This window comes from Ranitomeya variabilis, chromosome 2 (assembly GCF_051348905.1).
Source record: "Ranitomeya variabilis isolate aRanVar5 chromosome 2, aRanVar5.hap1, whole genome shotgun sequence".
Taxonomy (NCBI): domain Eukaryota; kingdom Metazoa; phylum Chordata; class Amphibia; order Anura; family Dendrobatidae; genus Ranitomeya; species Ranitomeya variabilis.
Window position 1 is genome coordinate 1,028,476,456 of NC_135233.1, and position 24,753 is coordinate 1,028,501,208.

The 24,753-nt window shown below is 48.1% G+C and overlaps 1 protein-coding gene across 1 annotated transcript in view; it reads right to left on the reverse strand.

The window, feature by feature from the left end:
- Positions 1-24,753, reverse strand: part of LOC143808568 (ribonuclease H1-like) — a 180,323-nt gene that overhangs the window by 119,231 nt on the left and 36,339 nt on the right. The window contains exon 3 of the mRNA XM_077291379.1: positions 7,441-7,540. Within this exon, the coding sequence (XP_077147494.1) occupies positions 7,441-7,540 (100 nt within the window). The remainder of the gene's footprint in view (positions 1-7,440; positions 7,541-24,753) is intronic.

Sequence of the window (24,753 nt, forward strand, 5' to 3'; positions counted from 1 at the left end):
CACATTTGTAAGATCTGCTCGAAGATAGCTGGATTCAGCGACCACTCTCCCTGTCTGAGCTTGTTGCGGCTTAGATAGTCGGCTTTGGTATTGAGACTTCCTTTTAAATGAAGAGCCGTTAGGGAGAGAAGATGTTCTTCGGCCATCTGAAAAATATGATTTGCGACCTTCATTAACGAACTGGATCGCGTACCTCCTTGACGATTAATGTAGGCCACGGTTACCCGGTTGTCCGATAACAGCCTGACGTGTCGACCCTGTAGGGGTATAAAGGAACCTATTTAAGGCATGATCTACGGCCAATAGCTCTTTCAGATTGGAGGATGAGTCCTGCTCAGACTGAGACCATAGCCCCTGAACCCAATCCTCCCCTGTTGTGAATTCCGTTCTCAGGCTCCCTCCTGTGGTCATGAGTGGTACTGTGTGAGTTCTGTTCTTGGGCTCCCTCTTGTGGCCTTTAGCGATACGGCTGGCTGTAGGTGGCTCAGCTGTCTCGTTTCCTGCTATTCTGGTTCCTATTTAATTCACCTGGACCTTTACTGGTTGCCTGCTGTCGTATTCAGTACTGGTTCTGATCTCTCCTGGACTTCCCTTGTGACCTGTCTCCTCCTGGAGAAGCCAAGTCTTGCTAGTTCATTTGCTCATTGTTTCCTTGAAAATGTTTCTCACTATATGATGAGTTCAGTCCAGCTTGCTTATATGTGATTTTCTCGCTTGCTGGTAGCTCTGGGGTGCGGAGTGCGCCCCTCACATCGTGAGTCGGTGTGGGGGTTCTTGTATTCTCTGCGTGGATATTTTTGATAGCTTTTGTACTGACCGCACAGATCCCTTGCTATCTTCTGACTATTTAGTATTAGCGGGCCTCATTTGCTAAAACTGTTTTCATTTCTACGTTTGTGCTTTCCCCTTAACTCACCGTTATTTGTGGGGGGCTGTCTAAACTTTGGGGTTATTTCTCTGAGGCAAGTGAGGCTTGCTTTCTCTCTAGGGGTAGCTAGTTTCTCAGGCTGTGAAGAGGCGTCTAGGTTTTTAGGTAACGCTCCACGGCTGCCGTTAGTGTGTGTGGATAGGATCAGTGTTGCGGTCAGTATAGTTCCCACATCCCCAGAGCTTGTCCTATATTCCGTTTACCTATCAGGTCAGTTTTGTGATCCTTACCACCAGGATCCATAACACTCCCCTAAGTGAGCTCCCCATCCCTTAGGGCTGGCATCCGTAGTCAATACTCTAGATACACGATTTATCCAAGGAACCCCCCTACGAAGATTTGAAGTGTGTGTCCACCAAACAAGTGAATGTGTAGACTCCGCAGAAAGTGAAAATTTACTATTGAGGTGAGCTTCTAAACGACGGGAATTGTGTAAGACGTCCCATTGTAGTGTTCTGGTGTGGAACTGAGCCCAGAGAACCGCCGGGATACAAGATGTGAGGGAACCCAAGAGAGACATAGCATTTCTTACAGACACTAAGGGATTGTCAATTGTCCTAGTGACTAGATGTTGAATCTTAGCTACTTTTGAATCCGGCAGGCAACATTCCTGTCGACTAGAGTCTATAACAAACCCCAGAAACTCCTGAGATTTTAGAGGCTGTAGACGCGATTTCTTAAGGTTGATAATCCAGCCTATATACTTCAGCATAGACAGAAAAATATTCTTAAAACTTAACCTTTAATATGCATACCTAAAAGGAAAAAAATTTGTTTTAAAATCGATCAATTGAGAACAGTGCTCATGATTATAAGTGCATTTAAATAAAAAAATGGCACGATCTCACCCATTTGTCACCTCTCGATTTTCTGAAGGTTCCTGTGGCCTCAGGATCCATGAGACTTTTAGTCATGGGGAGAAGATGATACAATATAGGGGGGAGAGGGGACAGGACCTACTTTCCCTGTCGTGCCCTATGTGGAAAACTCCTGCCCTAACAAGGGCAGTACCCAAATGTGAGCCTGTTAAAGTGATGCCCTTGGCAAATGTAGCCACCCTGGAAATGTGTTTCCATAACTCTTCCCAACGAGTTTCCTCCCCTGTTCAGGGGGTTCATCAGGGGAAGTTGCCCAGGTTAGAGGGGGTATTCTGCAGTGGCAGATATAACCTCCAGTAGTAACAGATTCCTCAGTGTTAGGAGCAAAATGGTCTTTTTGCTCCTAACACTGAGGAATCTTACTACTGGAGGTTATATCTGCCACTGCAGAATACCCCCTCTAACCTGGGCAACTTCCCCTGATGAACCCCCTGAACAGGGGAGGAAACTCGTTGGGAAGAGTTATGGAAACACATTTCCAGGGTGGCTACATTTGCCAAGGGCATCACTTTAACAGGCTCACATTTGGGTACTGCCATTGTTAGGGCGGGAGTTTTCCACATAGGGCACGACAGGGAAAGTAGGTCCTGTCCCCTCTCCCCCCTATATTGTATCTTCTCCCCATGACTAAAAGTCTCACGGATCCTGAGGCCACAGGAACCTTCAGAAAATCGAGAGGCGACAAATGGGTGAGATCGTGCCATTTTTTATTTAAATGCACTTATAATCATGAGCACTGTTCTCAATTGATCCATTTTAAAACAAAATTTTTTTTTTTTAGGTATGCATATTAAAGGTTAAGTTTTAAGAATATTTTTCTGTCTATGCTGAAGTATATGAAATTTGATAGTTTATCTAGAGCAGTACGCTATAGATTTTGATTGCTGTTAATTCGATAATCCAGCCTAGCCTGTGCAATGCCCCCATCACCTTCTCTAGCTGGTCCCTGCAATGTGATTCTGAATGACCCACAATTAGAAGATCATCAAGGTATGGAACTATTAAATATGTTCTGTTCATGCAGGTGTGCCATAACTTCCACCATAATTTTTGTGAACACCCGGGGTGCGACAGCGACTCCGAAGGGAAGTGCTTGATATTGAAAATGCTCTACCGTGCCGGCAAGTGAAACCACCACCCTAAGAAATCTTTGATGATCTACATGTATTGGAACATGGTAGTAGGCATCTTTGAGGTCCAAGACGACCATAAAGCAATGGTTAAAGAGTAATTTTATTGCTGTTTTAACCGATTCCATCTTGAAGGACGGAACCAACAAGAAATTGTTCAGGCCTTTCAAATTAATAATGGTGCGATATGAGCAGTCTGGCTTCTTGATCAGGAATAGAGGGGAATAGAACCCCCTACCTTCCTCTTCTGTAGGGACCCTGATTAGAACCTTCTTCTGTTGAAGTTCCCGGACCTCTGACTCCAGCGCCAACTGTTCTGTAGAGGAGGAACAAACAGGTGTCAACATAAACTTGTCCCGAGGAATATGATGAAAATCGAACCTTAGGCCTTTTTCCACAATGCTCAAAATCCATGGACTGTTCGTGATCTGTACCCAGGCCAGGTAGAAGGCCAAAAGCCTACCCCCCACCTGGTCCGCCCGTCATTGTGGTTTTTTATTATCTCGTGAAGGATTAAAGATAAATCCTTTACCCCTTCTCCTGTTGCTGTCGTATCTAGTAGACTCCCTGTTAGAATCTCTATATGGCCTTTTGCAGTTAGACCAAGCTCTATTGTAGTCCCGTCTGTGAAAGGGTCTTCCAAGGAAAGGGAAGCGTTTATTATCTCCCACTTTCTCTAAAAGCTCATCTGGGACCGGACCGAATAAATGAGCTCCATCACAGGGAATGCTACACAACTTTGTTCTGGCCTGTAAGTCCCCTGGCCAGCATTTTATCCATAGCGCTCTCTGGGCTGCGTTGGATAATGCTGAGGATCTGGCGGCTAATCTGACCGAGTCCGCTGATGCGTCCGAAAGGAAAGCTGCAGCATCCTGGATTATAGGCATAGAGGATAATATTTCAGTCCTGGGAATTTTATCCTTGAGCTGATCTTCAAGGTGACCTAACCACACCATCAAGGACCGAGCCGTACAGGTGGCTGCTATAGCCGGTCTCAAGGATCCAGCCGAAGTCTCCCAGGCCCCTTTAAGGAAGATATCAGCTTTCCTATCTAATGGGTCCTTTAGGTTCCCCAAATCATCAAAGGGAAGAGATGTTTTCTTGCACGCCTTGGCAGCTTCGGGACCTTATCCCAAGAGGATGAAGCCTCCTCCTCGAAAGGATATCTCCTTTTAAATGCTGGCGGAAGTGACCCCTTTCTCTCGGGTTTCTTCCACTCTTGAGATTAAAGTCTTAATTTTGTCCACCACTGGAAAGGCCCTTCGGGACTTCCGCTCTATACCCCTGAACATAACGTCCTGAATAGAGCACTCTGACTGGGTGTCCTCTATCCCCATTGTACTGTTGACTGCTTTAACCAGATGGTTAACTCTATCAAGGGACAAACAGGCTCGACCAGATTCCATTTCCTCAGAGGAGGAAGAAGACGGGAGGGACCCTGAGCTGAGCTCCCCTGAGTCCGAACCCACTTCTGATACAGGGGATGACTTCCCAATTTCCGTTATACGAGACCTAGACCTCACAGAACTCCGGACTTCTTGTCTGACCATCTTCCTTATTGTAGAGGTCAGATCAGGAGCCTCTTCCTCTAGCAATTGTTGAACACAGGATTTACACAATCTCTTTTCGTGCCCATCCGGAAGCGGCTGCGCACATTCGGCACACTGCCTATGTTTGGCCTCAGTTACACACTTTCTCCCCTAATAAGGAGAGAGGGAATATAAGGGGAACAATGATCAATAACTGAACATTCACGTAGATCACTTACCCCGCCAGCAATGAGTGGTACCGTATTCGGGGGGTCCTTCGTAGCCGACGAACTTTTACGGCCTGAGGACTTTGATGAACGGGACTCCTTAGCTCCACCAGCACGACTATCATTAGAACGTCGCTGGGAGCTCCTCAAAGGCTTTTCTGCCTGAGGCTGCTCTAGTGGCTGCTGTTGCTCACCGCTCTGCGCTGTTCCTTCCGGCGACTCGATGGATGGACGGTCAGGAACACGCTGTGGCCCACATGCACGGCTTAAATCCCCTTGGGTACCGCCCCCAGCCGGGGATCAGCAGGGAAACACTCCAGGTGCCGCTGATCGGACCTGCCGATTTGGTTCCGGTCCACCGCTTGAGCCACGTCCTAGTGCCGGAGACCCCGAGGTCCAACCCCCTTCCAAGACGCCGGGCGCCGCCATTAGCCAGGAATAAAGCGCTACCGCGCATGCCCGGCCGCGTCATCCGGACATGCCCCTTCCGGTCGCGGCGCAGGGAGCAGACGCGCCGGACAAGGACGGCCCCACTCCCCAGCCGATGCCGGCACCAGCGCAGGTGGCGGCAGACCCCAGCAGACACGGCCCTACGAGAACCTCATACTCACCAGGCGCGGACACCGCAGAAGCCAGCTCATCCACACCAGAGCTGCTTCCTCCTGCTGCCACCTACACGAACAGTGCCCCTGCCGTGTGGTGCCTCCATTCTCCTGACCAGGCCGAGGTAGGGGACCCCCGCTACCTGTACCGGTCTGTCAGGAGTGGGACCTTCATTCTTCGACGTTCTTCGAGGCCTGTCTGAAGAGGTTCCGCAGGGACAGGAAACCAACTGGAACCAACTGACGTGGGAGAGAGGTACCGCCCTTTTTTTATGTCTGTAGGTTTCCTGTCCCTGAAGGGCGGATTCCCTCTCTCGTTGTGCTGTCATGGCGACTGAATAAATTTTAAATAACCAATACATTTCGTTCAACTTCACAATTGTGTTCCACTTGTTGATTCTTCACCAAAAATTTACATTTGGTTTCTTTATGTTTGAAGCATGATATGTGGGAAAAGGTTGAAAAGTTCCAGGAAGCCGAATACTTTCACAAGGCACTGTATCTAGGATGTGAGATTTGTGTTCCCTTTACTTTTTTGAGCAGTGTATTCACATTAATGTTAGTTCAGGACAGGCTTAATTCATAATATTAAATAAATAATTCTTACATCAAATAAACAGCAATACACTACTGGAAGACCTGGGCTATTGATATACCATTTGGTGAAAAAAATACATTGCTGAGACCTGGGTTATTTAAAACTTATTTTTTATGATTTATTATGTGGTAGTGTAATGTGATGTATTAGAAAGCGCCAAATAAATAAGGTTATACCAGTTTGTATGACTCCCCCTGGTATGCTGCGCTCACCTAATATGCGCAGTATGAGCTACAATCTATGAATGTCCATTCGTCTTTTGCTCATGTGCAGACAGCCATAACCCAGGACACTTTGGTCTGCGCATGTTTAATGTGAAACATCTTCCGGTTCATTCACCAAATGACAGTAACTTCCGTGCGTTCCAGGCTGGAACGAAACACGGGGCATGCATAGATAGGCGGATCATGATTTCCGGCAGAGGTAAAAGCGGGCTATTTAAGCAGAGGTTTATATAATTCGGTGCACATCACCTTCTATCGAGACGCACTATATGGCATCAGGCCTCCTGATGAGCCGCAAAGGACGTTGAGGCGATTATTATTATTTATTTATATAGCATCATTGATTCCATGGTGCTGTACATGAGAAGGGGTTACATACAAATTACAGATATCACTTACAGTAAGCAAACTAACAATGACAGACTGATTTATTATAAAAATTAATACCAATAAAAGTAAAATTGAGACATCAGTAGGTTAAAGCTATGTGCACACGATGCGGATTTACTGCGGATCCGCAGCAGATTTTTCCGAGCAAAAATGCTGCAGATCCGCACTGATGTACAGTACAATGTTATTCAATGGGAATAAAAAAATAAAAAAAAAAGCTGTGCAGATGGTGTGGAAAAATCAGTTCGGAATTGCTGCGGATTTCAAAGAAGTGCATGTCACTTTTGTGCGGATCTGCAGCGTTTCTGAAACCCTCCATGACAAAAATCTGCAGAAAATCCGCATTAAAACCGAACAAAATCAGCATAAAAACCACGGCAAATCCGCGTCTGCCAGGATTTTGTGCAAGAAATTCTGCACCTCTTTTCCTACGTGTAAACATAAAAAAAATCCCCACGTGTAGAGCAGTGAGTAGTCCAGCAGCTGTCCTTTGGCTTGAAAGCAGCGTATGACATCCCCTGCCATGCGCTGCTTACAAGCGTAAAGCAACCGCTGGCATTAGAACAAGATGCTGCAAGGGAGCGCCAGGTAGACAAGTGTAATTTTTTTTTATTTTTCATTTTTATTTTTTTTTTGGGGGGGGGGGGGGGTGTTTCTTCATGTTTTCTGATGGGGCCATGCATATTAGGATGAGATGGGGCCCTGCATACCAGGATGGGGATGAGGAAGGGGGGAGTATGGGGCATGTGTATCAGGATGGGGATGAGGGGACCATATATACTAGGATAGGGGATATTAAGTACAGAATTGGCCACATTTTTTGCTTCAATCCCCCCTCCCCCCCGCTAATTTCCTCCTCATCTAAAACCTACAGTAGATGAGTCTTAGAGTCCGACAAAAAAAACAAACAAAAAAAAAAACAAGTTGTACTTACAGAGGATTTCCGGGACCCCAATAAACACCAACTCCACCTCTTGCTCCATATCTTCCATTGTTAATACAGCAGCCATCAGTATAGACATCTGCCGATCTTCCTGTAGGAAAAAAAAATTAAATAAAAACCCTGTCTTGTTACAACATGAAATATATTTCAGAGTCAATTTCTCATTGTAATCTAATTTTAGGTATTGCAAATTATGTGCTCATTTATTTCAGTGAGGCCAAGTTCACACGACAGCACATGGACAGCGCTCAGGACAAGGTTATCAAATGAGGCAATGCAGAGGAGCTTTTTAAATTGGGGCCAAATCTGCACATGGGGAGGGGAATGAATAAAGAAAAAAAAAAAATAAAAAAAAAATCACAACGTTTACTAGTTTCTTCCATGTTTTGCATGTGACTTGCACGATGGGTGTGTAAACTATGAAAACCACCCAATATTATGGATACTCTGCATTTCTTTGACATACTTAGGAAACTGCATTTGGTCTTGTAAATTCACAGTAACTGCTGATGTGTAAAAACGGATTGTACAAAGATTGCACAAGGATGACAAACGAGAAAACAACCAATCGGCTGTGGCTTATAGATGAAACTTGGATGATTTTTAATACGTTTGTGTACTTAGCCTAATTGTGTTTTGTACCCCACTATAGCTTAAGCATGAGTCACACAGCATTCACAGCAACTCTGCACTTTACAGTTGCCTTTTTTTGTAGGGAAAACAACGATTTTTGATAGTTTTTTCCAGTTAGAATTAAATCTGCCAATAAGATTTGCCAAGGTCAACCCTGAGCAAACAACCAGCTTCATGGGAAAGCTCCACTAATTCACGACGAGCTGTTGTGTACCTTTCATCAGAAATCTCTATACATTCACTTATACGCTTTGCTCTCCTTAAAACGCAAAATCTCTGACAATACGGGGTTACTTTCCTCTTTTACCAACCTCCTAAGAAAGAGGTAGTTGCACTTTGACATGGTGTTTGCAGCTGACCACAACAGCAAAGTTCCCCCCCCCCCCAAAAAAAAAAAAAAGCCACGAAACCCTGAGAAAGTCGCAATTCTGCCAAATGGGTAGAACTTGTGAGAAGCCATAGCGTGAGAAGAAGTGTCAAGTATGCCCGTTTATCAATAGTGATAGCATTTCTTACACCAGAAAATATTACTTCAGTCCCCACATGGACTAATATTTCTGACAAGGTGCACACTGCCAATAAGATGCACAAAATTTTAGTAAAGGGAACCTGTCACCCCCAAAATGGCTGGTGAGGTAAGCTCACCAGCAACAGGGGCTTATCTACAGCATTCTGTAATGCTGTAGATAAGCCCCAATGTTACCTGAAAGAGGAGAAAAAGACGTTCGATTATACTCACCCAGGGGCGGTCCGGTCGGATGGGTGTCTCCGGTCCGCTCCGGCGCCTCCTATCTTTATTCCATGACGTCCTCTTCGGGTCTTTATGCCGCGGCCCCGGCGTACTTTGTCTGCCCTGTTGAGGGCAGAGCAAAGTACTGCAGTGCGCAGGTGCCGGAAAGGTCAGAGAGGCCCAGCACCTGCGCACTGCAGTACTTTGCTCTGCCCTCAACAGGGCAGACAAAGTACGTCTGCGCCGGAGCCGCGGCGTAAAGACCCGAAGAGGACGTCATGGAATGAAGATAGGAGGCGCCAGAGCGGACCGGAGACACCCATCCGACCGGACCGCCCCTGGGTGAGTATAATCGAACGTCTTTTTCTCCTCTTTTAGGTAACATTGGGGCTTATCTACAGCATTACAGAATGCTGTAGATAAGCCCCTGATGCCGGTGAGCTTACCTCACCAGCCATTTTGGGGGTGACAGGTTCCCTTTTAGTGGTATGGGCCTCTTAATGAATTTGTCACATTTTATCCTACACAACTGGTATAAAGACTGATGTACAAAATGGCTGTCTTAACACCTTCACGACTTTTGACATATATTTATGTCAAAGGTTGTGTCCTGTAGTTGATGCGGTCTTACTGTTTGCCCACACCTTTCCCTGCATATGATGGCAGATTTAATCAATAATGTGCCTTTAACGGCGGCTGGAGAGTCAGTGCTCCGCTCATGGCTGTTAACCAGTTAAATCCTGCTGTCAGACAGTGGGATTAAACAAATGCCAGCAGAAAGCTCATCATACATGCCATCCATTAGCATTTAGTCCAGTGATTGTGGGGAGTCAATGGTTTGGCATGAAATCTGGGGGTCTGCTGATAACAATGCCTGTCACTATAATCCTCATGTAATTTCTGCTATACATAGGAAGGCAAAAAAAAAAAAAAAATAAAAAAAAATCATGTGGTAAAGAGTAAGCTCCACATTGGGGAAAAAAAAAAATTCCTTCCTGACTAGTGTTGAGCATTCCGATACCGCAAGTATCGGGTATCGGCCGATACTTGCGGTATCGGAATTCCGATACCGGGATTCCGATACTTGCCGCGTATCGGATACCGGAATCGGAAGTTCCAAGATTCAAAATGCAGAAATTCAGCCAATGAGAATGATTCCAAGTGTGGGCACATCCTGTTTAGCATGGAGGGCATGAAACTACTGGCAAGGCTGTGATTGGCTGCTGAAATGATGTCATGATGCAGTTTAAAAGTCGCTGGCGCCATTTTGCGATCACTCTGCTGTGAATTCAGTTAGTGACAGGACGCTGTTTGCTGACTGAGGGACAGTTTAGAGATAGCGATTTGCTTCTTTGTGCTTTCCAAAGGCTAATTTAGCAACCGCTGTGTTCACCTACTATTCACCTTGCTTTTGCCTTGTAGCGCTGTTTTCACAGCGATCTGCAAGGTCTGTGTGTGTGTGTGTGTGTGTGTGTGTGTGTGTGTGTGTGTGTGTGTGAGAGTGCAGCCCACTCTCTAGTCTGAGTGCAGCCACACAGGCCATCCATAGCTGGTTGTATTCAGTTCAGGGAGGGTGGTTCATTGCCTCATACTGTTCTTTTTTTTTTTTTCTTTTCAAGTAGTGTAGTCTGCTGCTAATTTATTCAAAAAAATCCTATTAGTGTCTTTCCACCCGTCTCCAGCTAATTTGTGGAAAAACACTACATAGGATAAAGTAGAGGAGGGTTTTTGGGCCTTGCAGCGCCGTTTACGGCTGTCTGCACGGTCTCCGTGTGATTGCAGCTCGCCCTGTAGTCTGTGAGCAGCCATAGCCTGGTTGTCTCCAGCTCAGGGTTGTTCACTGCGTCATACCGCCAAATCAATTTTCTTTTTTTTTCAAGTAGTGTAGGTTGCTGCTAATTTATTTTAAAAAATCCTATTAGTGTCTTTCCACCCGTCTCCAGCTAACTTGTGGAAAAACACTACATAGGATAACGTAGAGGAGGGTTTTTGGGCCTTGCAGCGCCGTTTACGTCTGTCTGCACGGTCTCCGTGTGACTGCAGCTCTATCTGTTGTCAGTTCAGCCCCCAAAAAATAAATAAATCATAAAGTTCACCAAACACACCAGTTACACCACTTTACATTTGTGTAGGCCACATTAGCTCATATTAAAGTCTAGTCCACACTTTAGAAAATTAGTGTTTCTTATACCTGTTAGGAGGAGTTGCTCAGGAATAAGCACACAAATCCGTTAGTACTTTTCTGCTTATCTTTATCAGTCAACCAAGATGAAGAAGGCAGTGAGTAAGGCACGTGGGCGTGGGCGTGGAGCAGGGAGGGGACGTGGGGATTCTGTGCCTGCTGCGGGCACCGGTGACTCATCAGCACCCACTTTCACCAGGCAACAGTCGTTCATGCGCAGCTTTGTGTCAGAGCGCCGTACACCGCTGCTGCGTCAAGAACAAATTGAAGCTGTTGTCGGATGGATGGCAGCTAATGCATCAACTTCCATTAGTGCCACATCCTCTCAGACACAGAGCACTGGAGAGCACCCATCTGTCTCTTCACCACCTGCCAAATTGCCCAGGCAGACAGAGAGCCCAGGACAGGAGCCGTCTCTACTTCTGTTCTCTGAATCTCTTGGCTTGGAAACAGGGGGCCAGCCAAGCAGCATTGGAGAAATGGAAGAAGAGGCAGGGTGCAGTGATGCCCAACAGCTTTTTCTGTCTTCCTCTGAAGAGGCGGGTGGGCCAGTGGCTCCGGTCACCACATCGCAGGCCGCATCAGCTGATGATGACACTCAGGTGCCACTTACTGGTGCGTGCTCTGCTGCTGAGACTACCCAGGAGGAGCAGTTGGGGGCAGAGGTTAGTGTAGATGATGAGGTCCTCGACCCATCTTGGCGTGAGGGACAGGAAGGTGGTGGGAGCAGCTCTGAGGAAGAGATTCCCCGTACGGCCCAAAGAGGGAGAGGGAGGGGGAAGACTGCGGATCCTGCAGCCTCCGCTTTGGCACCCGTTAGGAGCATGTCTCTTCCAAAAGCCAAAAAGGGCGCTCCCAAGACTTGCAGTGCCTGGTCCTTTTTTGACACAGTTGCAGATGACATTTGCTATGTCAGATGCAAGGTGTCATCAAAAAGTCAAAAGAGGGAAAAATGTCAGCAACCTCAATACCTCCAACATGTGGAAACATGTGCGCAACAGGCACCCGGCGGAGTTAGAAAAACACACTGAAGAAGAGGTAGGCCAACCAACAGCGGCAGCTACCACCTCTTCAGCTCGTGTTGCCTCTTCCTCTAGCTCACACGCAGCTGGTTCGGCTTCCTCCCAGGATCGCCGTGGAAGAACCTCTGGCCCTGTTGTCCAGAGACCCGCTGTAATTCCACCCGCAGCACCACTTTCCCAGTCATCCACACACTCCCAGCCCAGTCTACAGCCATCGGTAGTACAGGCATGGGAGAAAAGGCGGCCTTTCTCGTCAAACCACCCACGAGCACAGGCTCTGACTGCAGGCATTGCCAAACTTCTGTCACTGGAAATGCTGTCATTCAGGCTGGTGGAGACTGACAGCTTCCGTGACTTGATGTCATTGACAGTACCACAGTACAATGTGCCCAGCCGCTTTTACTTCAGCAGGCAAGCCGTCCCTGCCCTGCACAAGCATGTGGAGGGACACATAAAACACGCGCTACTGAACGCCGTCAGTAGCAAGGTCCACCTCACCACCGATGTGTGGACCAGTCAACATGGACAGGGGCGATACCTTTCCCTCACTGCCCATTGGGTTAATGTCGTTGAGCCGGGTACAGACCGTGCGAGTGGCGCAGGAAGTGTCCTGCCCACTCCAAGGATTGCAGGAATCCATTCTGTACGCATTGACTCCTCCTCTTACACCAGTTCCTCAGAATCATCGCTGCAGGAGCCGTCACAGTCCACCTCCACATGGACCCGTGATGAACGTGTACCTGTTACGACCGACATGAGCACAGCCGTGGCCAAACGTCAACAGGCCGTCTTGAAATTAATTTTTTTGGGGAATCGTAGCCACACAGCGCAGGAGCTCTGGAATGCCATCAAGCAGGAGAGCGATGTGTGGTTTGTGCCAGCGAATCTCCAGCCAGGCATGGTAGTGTGTGATAATGGCCGAAATCTGGTGGCAGCTCTGGGCCTCGGCAACCTCACTCACATCCCATGTCTGGCACATGTGCTCAATTTGGTCGTGCAGAGCTTTTTGAGGGACTATCCGGATCTTGATGCACTGCTGCACAAGGTCCGCCTAGAGTGTGCTCACTTGCGGCGTTCCAGCACGGCAAAAGCGCGCATTGCGGCTCTGCAGCGCCGACGTCGCCTGCCGGAACATCGCATCATATGTGACCTACCTACCAGGTGGAATTCCACGTTACATATGTTGGAGCGGTTGTGTGAGCAGCAGCAAGCTGTAATGGAGTACCAGCTGCTTCAGGCGCAAAAAAGTCGCAGTCAGCGCCGTACAGACTTCACAACCACAGAGTGGGCCACTATGAATGACGTCTGCCAGGTTTTGCGTCCCTTTGATTATTCCACGCGGATGGCGAGTGCAGATGATGCACTAGTCAGCATGACTGTCCCCCTTATCTGCCTGCTTGAAAAATCACTGCAAGCGCTAAGGGATGATGTTGTGGAAGAGGTGGAGGATGAGGATTCACCATTTCCATCATCTTCTGGACAGTCAGCGCCACGTGGTTCCTCACAAACGCGTAGGCAGGGGACAGTTTGTGAGGAGGATGAGGAGGAGTCAATGGAGGAGTCAATGGAGGAGGAAGACATCCGTCCAGAGGAGGGAGTTACACAATTGTCCAGTACTCAGTGTGTACAGCGAGGGTGGGGTGATGACGAGCGGGCAGAGATCACGCCTCCAGCAGGGGACAGCGTTTCTTGGGCAGTTGGCAGTCTGCAGCACATGGTGGATTACATGCTGCAGTGCCTGAGAAACGACCGCCGCATCGCCCACATTCTCAACATGTCTGATTATTGGGTGTTCACCCTCCTCGATCCTCGCTACCGGGACAACGTAGAAAGCCTCATCACACCGTTGAACCGGGAGCGAAAAATGCGGGAGTACCAAGACACACTGGTCAATTCAATCATCTTCTCCATTCCAACTGAGAGAAGTGCTGCTAGTGCATTCCAAAGCAGCTCAGTGCGTCCAGGCAGTGGTGGAGGCTCTGCACAAAGAGGGAGCAGAAGCAGTGCCTCTGCCCAAGGCAAGACCAGTATGGCCGAACTGTGGCACAGTTTTCTGTGCCCGCCACAAAAGTCTACACCATCACAGACGGCTCCAGTCAGCAGGAGGCAACGGTTCCGTCAGATGGTGACAGACTACATGTCTTGCCCTCTTGCTGTACTCCCAGACGGCTCTTCCCCTTTCAAGTTTTGGGTCTCAAAGCTGGATACATGGCCAGAGCTAAGCCAGTATGCATTGGAGGTGCTGTCTTGCCCTGCGGCCAGTGTATTATCGGAACGTGTCTTTAGTGCTGCAGGTGGTGTACTAACTGACCGTCGCATGCGACTATCCTCCGATAACGTTGACCGGCTTACTTTCCTGAAAATGAACAAGGCCTGGATCTCGCATGAATTTGCCACTCCTCCTCCTGATTAACTAATTAGGTCACTGTATACGTTATCCAGGTCTCCTGTTGTGTTCATCTTTCTACCACCTGAACTTAAATTCCTGGGCTCCAACACCGCCAGTTGAGGCTCAGACGTGCCGTCTGCACAGTCAAAACATACGACCCAGTGTTATTGGGTTTCAGTAACGTCAGCTGATCCCCAGCTGTGTAGCCGGCAATGTGTCATGCGACCGCCACGCTGACACAACAACTGAAATGTAAGGGAATCTGTCCCCCCCCCCCCCCAAGGCGTATGTTACTGAAAGAGCCACCTTGTACAGCAGTAATGCTGCACAAGGAAAAAGGTAGCTATTTTGGTTTTGCTCCTTGCACACGCAGAACTTAACACTTATAAAATGTGTCCACTGATACCGTAAAACCGTCCCGGAGGTGGGACTTTCCTTCGTAATATGACGCAGCACAGCCGTCATTCCTACCCCCCCGGCGCCGCGCCCCGGCTCATCAGCGTTGTTTGATTCCGTCCCGGAGCCTGCGCTGTTATGTTATCCCGTGGCCAGGCACACTTAGCGCTCGCTGCCCGTCTTCTGGCATCATTTGGTGTCAGGCTGGCTGCGCCTGTGCGGCCGCGCTGGCCGAGAGCCCGCCTCGCAGTGTCTTCTGATTTAATCCCACTGGGGGCCTGGGATCCATGGACATGCGCAGTGCATATCTGAACCTCCACCTCTCACTCATCTCCCTATGGCTTCTTCAGACTGTTCGGTGTCAGCTGGTCCCTAATAGCATGCCACGGCCGTGACACCGCACAGTCTTAAGAAGCCATAGGGAGGGGAGTGAGAGGTTCAGATATGCACTGCGCATGTCCATGGATCCCAGGCCCCCAGTGGGATTAAATCAGAAGACACTGCGAGGCGGGCTCTCGGCCAGCGCGGCCGCACAGGTGCAGCCAGCCTGACACCAAATGATGTCAGAAGACGGGCAGCGCTAAGTGTGCCTGTCCACGGGATAACATAACAGCGCAGGCTCCGGGACGGAATCAAACAACGCTGAGGAGCCGGGGCACGGCGGCGGGAAAGTAGGAATGACGGCTGTGCTGCGTCATATTACGAAGGAAAGTCCCACCTCCGGGACGGTTTCACGGCTTCAGGGGACACATTTTATAAGTGTTTAGTTCTGTGTTTGCAAGGAGCATGATGAAAAGAGCCACCTTTTCCTTTTGCATCTTTTGTGCTGCACAAGCTGGCTCTTTCAGCTACAAACGCCTTGGGGGGGGGGGTTAAAGGTTCCCTTTCGACTTTCTCAGGCTTCGGCCTACATTGTGTTCCTCTGCTTTTCCACCTGCCCCTGGGCTCCAACACCGCCAGTTGCCGTCCAGAAGTGCTGTACGCACAGTCAACAGTCGCTCCTCTGTTATTGGGGTTCAGTAACGTCAGCTGTTCCCCTGCTGTGTGTGTGGCAATCCCTCCTACCTCCTCCAACCTCCTCCTCCTCCACCTGTCCCTGGGCTCCAACACCGCCAGTTGCCGTCCAGAAGTGCTGTACGCACAGTCAACAGTCCCTCCTCTGTTATTGGGGTTCAGTAACGTCAGCTGTTCCCCTGCTGTGTGTGGCAATCCCTCCTACCTCCTCCAACCTCCTCCTCCTCCACCTGTCCCTGGGCTCCAACACCGCCAGTTGCCGTCCAGAAGTGCTGTACGCACAGTCAACAGTCCCTCCTCTGTTATTGGGGTTCAGTAACGTCAGCTGTTCCCCTGCTGTGTGTGTGGCAATCCCTCCTACCTCCTCCAACCTCCTCCTCCTCCACCTGTCCCTGGGCTCCAACACCGCCAGTTGCCGTCCAGAAGTGCTGTACGCACAGTCAACAGTCCCTCCTCTGTTATTGGGGTTCAGTAACGTCAGCTGTTCCCCTGCTGTGTGTGTGGCAATCCCTCCTACCTCCTCCAACCTCCTCCTCCACCTGTCCCTGGGCTCCAACACCGCCAGTTGCCGTCCAGAAGTGCTGTACGCACAGTCAACAGTCCCTCCTCTGTTATTGGGGTTCAGTAACGTCAGCTGTTCCCCTGCTGTGTGTGTGGCAATCCCTCCTACCTCCTCCAACCTCCTCCTCCACCTGTCCCTGGGCTCCACCACCGCCAGTTGCCGTCCAGAAGTGCTGTACGCACAGTCAACAGTCCCTCCTCTGTTATTGGGGTTCAGTAACGTCAGCTGTTCCCCTGCTGTGTGTGGCAATCCCTCCTACCTCCTCCAACCTCCTCCTCCTCCACCTGTCCCTGGGCTCCAACACCGCCAGTTGCCGTCCAGAAGTGCTGTACGCACAGTCAACAGTCCCTCCTCTGTTATTGGGGTTCAGTAACGTCAGCTGTTCCCCTGCTGTGTGTGTGGCAATCCCTCCTACCTGCTCCAACCTCCTCCTCCTCCACCTGTCCCTGGGCTCCAACACCGCCAGTTGCCGTCCAGAAGTGCTGTACGCACAGTCAACAGTCCCTCCTCTGTTATTGGGGTTCAGTAACGTCAGCTGTTCCCCTGCTGTGTGTGGCAATCCCTCCTACCTCCTCCAACCTCCTCCTCCTCCTCCACCTGTCCCTGGGCTCCAACACCGCCAGTTGCCGTCCAGAAGTGCTGTACGCACAGAGCCAAACACCTCGCAAATGTGTTAGTGGGGTTCAGCACCGCCAGCTGTTCCCCTGCTGTGTATACGGCAACGTGTACTGCGACCGCCACGCAGGCACAACAAGTTTAATTTAAGGGAACCTGTCCCCCCCCCCCCCCAGGCGTTTGTTACTGAAGGAGCCACCTTGTGCAGCAGTAATGATGCAAAGGGAAAAAGTGCCTCTTTTCGTGGTGCTCCTTGCAGATGCTGAACCTAACACTTATGAAATGTGTCCCCTCACAGCGTTCAACCGTCCGGTAGGTGGAACTTTCCTTTGTCATGTGACGCAGCACAGCCGTCATTTTTACCCCCTTGGCGCCGTGCGCCGCCTCCTCAGCGTTGTTTGAATCTGTCCCGGAGCCTGCGCTGTTAGGTTACCCCTTGGCCATGCACACATTTCGCGCTGCCCGTCTTCTGACATCATTTGCTGTCAGGCTGGCTGCGCCTGTGTGGGTGCGCTGTCCGAGATTCAGCCTCGCAGTGTCGTGTAATGTAATCCCACCGCGGGCCTGGGATCCGTGGCCATGCGCAGTGCATATCCTCGCCTCTCACTCCCCTCCCTACGGCTTCTAAAGACTGTTCGGTGTCAGCTGATCCCTAATAGCATGCCACGGCCGTGACACCGCACAGTCTGAAGAAGCCGTAGGGAGGGGAGTGAGGTGAGGATATGCACTGCGCATGGCCACGGATCCCAGGCCCGCGGTGGGATTACATTACACGACACCGCGAGGCTGAATCTCGGACAGCGCACCCACACAGGCGCAGCCAGCCTGACAGCAAATGATGTCAGAAGACGGGCAGCGCGAAATGTGTGCATGGCCAAGGGGTAACCTAACAGCGCAGGCTCCGGGACAGATTCAAACAACGCTGAGGAGGCGGCGCACGGCGCCAAGGGGGTAAAAATGACGGCTGTGCTGCGTCACATGACAAAGGAAAGTTCCACCTACCGGACGGTTGAACGCTGTGAGGGGACACATTTCATAAGTGTTAGGTTCAGCATCTGCAAGGACCATAATTAAAAGAGCTAAGTTTACCTTTTCCAGCATTAGTGGTGTACACGATGGCTCTTCCAGCTACAAACGCCTGGGGGGGGGGGTTAAAGGTTTCCTTTCAACTTGCTCCAGTGCAGGCTTCGGCCTACACTCCGCTCCCCCTGCTCCTCCTGCTGACCCTGGGCTCTAACACTGCCAGTTGGGGCCCAGATGTGCTAGCTGCACAGAGAAAAACACCAGCCAATGTGTCAGTGGGGTTCAGCACCGCCAGCTGTTCCCCTGCTGTGCAGCCGGCATCGTGTCCTGCAAAAGCCACGCAGACACTTGCTCTTGTACCTTCTGCTCCCCATCCTGGTTCCAGTACAGTCAGCTGGTTCCGGGCAGAGCCTCTGGCTTAGGTGCCTCCCTCTGGGTATCCGAGTTCCACCAACGTCAGGTGGTCCTTGGTAGTGCTTTCAGGCACGGGTACCTCCTGCTTAGTAACCGGGTTCCAGTAACATCAGCTGGTCCTCGGTAGTTCCATTGGCTCTTGGACCTTCGGGTAGCCATCCGAGTTCCAGTTCCATCAGCTGGTTCTCGGCATTTTCTCAGCCTTCTTGTACCTTCTGCTACATTTCCAAGTTCAAGAGACTAAACACGATGACCCGGAAGACCACCCCTAAGATGACGACGACACCAGAGACGACAACCACCGTGATGACGACGACCCTGGAGACGATGACCCCGAAGACCACCCCGATGACGACGACCCCGGAGACGACGACCCTGAAGACCACCCCGATGACGACGACCCCGGAGACGACGACCCTGGAGACGACGACGACCTGGAAGACCAAGAAGCAGAAGAACAAGAGGCTGCAGAACAAAGAGCAGAAGAACATTAAGCATAACACTAAATATCAGAGCAAAAAATATTATGTAAATTATAAGCAGAAGAAGACTAAGCAGTGTATGGGGGTGAGTCCGTTCCTCCTCGTGGTGCCCCTGGATAAAGCCTGATGCTGCAGGCCAAACTGAACGCGGACAAATGTAACTGTTTTGTGACAGGCAGAACGGAAGGTGTAATCTTCAAACTTTTATAGATAACAACTACGGGAATGCCTGTCACAAATAAGAATATGATGAAGAAGTAGAATATGATGAAGATAATAGTAAAATAAAAAGAATATGAACAATGTAACCAAAAAAAATAATAGGTAGAAGATGAAGAAGAAGATGAATAAGGTGAAGAAGTTGATGTCAAAGAAGCTGATGATGAGGATAATGAAGAAGAAAGTGTGGGAGAAGTAAAAAAGAAGGTGAAGGGCGTGGAAGTAGTGAAACATCAATATCTGACAAAATAAAAAAAAAAATTAACATAGTCAAAATCTTTCTACCGCCGAACGTCATAAAAAAACCCCAAAATCCTGCTATTCTATTACATTGGGCTAAAACTCTGTGCCTTTAATGTCTCCGCCACGTCCCCCAATACATCCTACATTATTCTTAGTTGTTTTCCTTCATGTAGAATTAACCTACAAGTTTATAAAGGGTTTATTTTAATTCCGATATTTTCGTCCCATTGACTTGCATTGGGATCGGGTATCGGTATCGGATTGGATCCGATATTTTGACGGTATCGGCCGATACTTTCCGATACCGATACTTTCCGATATCGGAAAGTATCGCTCAACACTATTCCTGACCCCACATTTGGCAATCAGACTAGTTACCTGGATCAACGCCTTATCAAGGAATCTAATATATATACCCTGTAACATTATACTTTTCCAGAAAGGTATCCAGTCCCCTCTTAAATTTAATTAATTTATCACTCATTACAACATCATACGGCAGAGAGTTCCATAGTCTCACTGCTCTTACAGTAAAGAATCCGCGTCTGTTATTATGCTTAAACCTTCTTTCCTCCAGACGTAGAGGATGCCCCCTTGTCCCTGTCACCGGTCTATGATTAAAAAGATCATCAGAAAGGTCTTTGTACTGTCCCCTCATATATTTATACATTAACATAAGATCACCCCTTAGCCTTCGTTTTTCCAAACTAAATAGCCCCAAGTGTAATAACCTATCTTGGTATTGCAGACCCCCCAGTCCTCTAATAACCTTGGTCGCTCTTCTCTGCACCCGCTCTAGTTCAGCTATGTCTTTCTTATACACCGGAGACCAGAACTGTGCACAGTATTCTAAGTGTGGTCGCACTAGTGACTTGTATAGAGGTAAAATTATGTTCTCCTCATGAGCATCTATGCCTCTTTTAATACATCTCATTATTTTATTTGCCTATGTAGCAGCTGCCTGACACTGGCCACTGAATATGAGTTTGTCATCCACCCATACACCCAGGTCTTTTTCATTGACGGTTTTACCCAGAGTTTTAGAATTAAGCACATAGTTATACATCTTATTACTTCGACCCAAGTGCATGACCTAACATTTATCCCCATTAAGGCTCATTTGCCATTTATCAGCCCAAGCTTCTAGTTTACATAAATCATCCTGTAATATAAAATTGTCCTCCCCTGTATTGATTACCCTGCAGAGTTTAGTGTCATCTCCAAGTATTGAAATTCTGCTCCGTATGCCCCCTACAAGGTCATTAAAGAAGTTGTCCACTACAATCATTTGATCCCCATAAATCTTGCTATTATGTGCCTTTTATCATGCTGTAGCAGCACATCTTCAGTGCTGGATTCAGCTCTCATGGGGTTAATTTACAACTTCCTTTCTCCTGAGTTATTGTGCTCTAATATTACAAGTTCCATGATGCATTGCACTGGCCTCTAAACCCAAACCTATCACACCCACTCCAAAACACACCCCAACTGTCTAACTTCCTCTTTTACATTTCTCTCTCTCTTCCTCTTTTACATTTCCCTCTCTCTCTTCCTCTTTTACATTTCTCTCTCTCTCCCTCTTTTACATTTCCCTCTCTCTCTCTCTTCCTCTTTTACATTTCTCTCTCTTCCTCTTTTACATTTCTCTCTCTTCCTCTTTTACATTTCCCTCTCTCTTCCTCTTTTACATTTCTCTCTCTCTTCCTCTTTTACATTTCTCTCTCTCTCTCTTCCTCTTTTACATTTCTCTCTTCCTCTTTTACATTTCGCTCTCTCTTCCTCTTTTACATTTCTCTCTTCCTCTTTTACATTTCTCTCTCTTCCTCTTTTACATTTCTCTCTTCCTCTTTTACATTTCTCTCTCTCTCTTCCTCTTTTACATTTCTCTCTCTCTCTTCCTCTTTTACATTTCTCTCTTCCTCTTTTACATTTCTCTCTTCCTCTTTTACATTTCTCTCTCTTCCTCTTTTACATTTCTCTCTTCCTCTTTTACATTTCTCTCTCTTCCTCTTTTACATTTCTCTCTCTCTTCCTCTTTTACATTTCTCTCTCTCTTCCTCTTTTACATTTCTCTCTCTCTCTTCCTCTTACATTTCTCTCTTCCTCTTTTACATTTCTCTCTCTCTCTCTCTCTCCATAGATATGTCCATATCCATGTTTCTAAACTCCTTCACCCCTGGAGCTTTTTTCATTTATCGCTCCCCTTCTTTCCAGAGCGATAATTTTTCCATCAATTTGGCCATGTGAGGGCTTGTCTTTTGCGGGACAAGTTCTAATTTTGAACGACACCATTGTTTTAGCATGTCGTGTAACAGAAAATGTGAAAAAAAATTCAAAGTGAGATGAAATTGCAAAAGAAGTGCAATCCCACACTTGTTTTTTGCTAGGTTCACTAAATGCTAAGGCTGTGTGCACACGTTGCAGATTTGATTCCAGATCCACAGGGTTTTTTGCTGCACAGAATTGCATCCGCAGTGTAGGGCACAACCAAAGTAAGTCTATGGGAGCCTCAGACTTGTTGTGCACATGCTGCGGAAAAAGCCGCACCGAAACGCAGCTTTTTTTCCGCATCATGTCACTTGTGCCGAACTGCAGCGTTTCTGCACCCTCAAACTTTCATTGAGTCAGGCACATCTGCAGCAAAACTGCAGATGTAAAAAAGATCTGCAGTTTTGCTGCGGATGTGGGTCCGAGAAACGCTGCAGAAAAACCTGCACTAAAAACTTTAAAAAAAAACCGCGCAAAAAAAAAAAAAAGCACCAAAAACTGCATCAAAATCACGCAAAAACCGTGAAAAAAATGCATCAAAAACGCAGCTGTGTTTTCTGCAAGGAGATGCAGATTTTGTGCAGAAAATTCTGCAACGTGCACAGCATAAAACTGACCTACCATTATGATTCAAGGTGATTACGAGTTCATAGACACCAAACATGTCTAAGTTATTTTTTTTTTTTATCTACGTGGTGAAAAAAAAATTCCAAACTTTGCTAAAAAAATATAAAATTGTGCCATTTTCCGATTCCCGTAGTGTCTATATTTCCTGAGATCGGGTCGGGTGAGGGCTAATTTTTTGCGTGCCGAACTGATATTTTTAATGATACCACTTTTGTGCAGATATGTTCTTTTGATCGCCCGTTATTGCATTTTAATGCAATGTCGCGGTGACCAAAAAAAACCCCATACTTTTGATTTTTCCTTTTCGCTACGCCGTTTAGCAATCATGTAAAAAAAATTTTTGTATTGAAAACAGCTGACATGTTGCGGCTTTGAAGTGGGCTCACCGCCGAAGCCCACCTCAAAGTGGGGGATACTGCCAGCTGACATACTATTCCGTCAGCTGGCAGAAAGGGGTTAATGAACAATGTTTCAGTTAAAAAATATTAACTAAAGAAAAATGGCGTGGGCTCCAGCGCAATTTTCTGCACCAGAGGGGGAAAGCCGACGGCCAATTTGTAGCCTGGGAACGGGGTAATGCTCATGGCCCCTCTAGGCTATGAATATCAGCCCGCAGCTGTCTGCGTAGCTTTAACTGGCTATTAAAATAGGGGGACCCCCCCCAAAAAATAAAATTACGTGGTGCTCCCCTATATTTTATAGCCAGAAAGGCTATGCAGACAGCTGCGGGCTGATATTCATAAGACTAGAGAGGGGCCATGGATATTGCCCCCCCCGGCTACAAATACCAGTCCGCAGCCGCCCCAGAAATGGTGCATCTGTGAGATGCGCCAATTCTGGCACTTAGCCCCTGTCTTCCCACTCCCGTGTAGCGGTGGGATATGGGGTAATAAAGAGTTAATGTCACCTTGCTATTATAAGGTGACATTAAGCCGGGTTATTAATGGAGAAGCGTCAATATGACACCTATCCATTATTAATCCTATAGTAGTAGTGAAAGAGTAAAAAAATAAAAAAAATAAAAATTAGACACATCCAGAAAAAAGTATTTTACCATACTTCAGCGCCTGCAAAAAAAAAAAAAAAACACGTAAAGTAAACTGTATAATACCTGTCCGCCGTAGTCCAATTAACGAGGTTGATGTCACTGCTCTATAGGACCCTCAGTGACATACTGACAGGAGACAATGGCTGAGGTTACTAAAGTTCCCTGGTCTCATTTTCCCACGCAGCAATTGCCATAAAGTATCTCACAGAAATGCCAAAAGTGAGACTAGGGACTATTTTCTCACAGGGGCGTAGGAATACATTGTGGGGAATACATTGTGGAAGGGTACCTTCCGTCATTGTATTCCTGGAGCCCCTGGAGAGCGGACGCATCAGTTGATGCTGCTGCTCTCCACAGGAGATAGTCATGGGACACTCGCTTTAATTGGATATCTGCGGATCAGGGAGTATATTGGTTGTTTATTTAATTTTTTTTTTTTTTTTTTTTACAGATGACACTGGCTTCGGGGATCAAAGTGACAAACGATGTGAGTGTGTACTCTGTCACATGCTGCATGTCGTCACATGTTGTCACATGCTGCATGTCGTCACATGTCGCATGGTGTATGTCTATGCATGTCATCACATGTCGTCACATTGCGCATGTCGCATGCTGCATGTCATCACATGTCGTCGCATGGTGCATGTCGTCACATGCTGCATGTTGTCACATTGCGCATGTCGCATGCTGCATGTCGTCGCATGGTGCATGTCGTCACATGCTGCATGTCGTCACATGCTGCATGTCGTCACATGCTGCATGTCGTCACATGCTGCATGTCGTCACATGCTGCATGTCGTCACATGCTGCATGTCGTCACATGCTGCATGTCGTCACATGCTGCATGGTGTCACATGCTGCATGGTGTATGTCTATGCATGTCATCACATGTCGTCACATTGCGCATGTCCCATGCTGCATGTCGTCACATTGCGCATGTTGCATGCTGTATGTCATCGCATGATGCATGTTGTCACATGCTGCATGTCATCGCATGTCGTCACATGTCGCATGGTGCATGTCTATGTGTACGTGTTTTTTTTTCTTCATTCAACACATTAGCCGGATGATGGGACTACTACTGTCCCATCATTGGCTAATGTGTCACTCACTGTCATTGTAGCAGGCAGAGCCCTATAGGCCTTGTAGTCCCATCGGACGATGCCTGCACACAGACACACACACCCCAATGACTACCCCCTCCCCTGCAGCAGACCCCAGCACGGCCAGCAGACCCACCGCACGCACACAGACCCCCAGCACACAGACCCCCAGCACAGTCACTCTTGATGAGTGACCGCTGTCTGTGGAGGCTGGGTCACGCCTGCTGCTGATGTCACGTCAATTTCTAGAGTCTGGAAATTGACTGACGTCAGCAGAAATTAGTGGCGGCTGCAGCCTGGGGCTCACATGACCTGGACTCAGCCGCCAGCATAG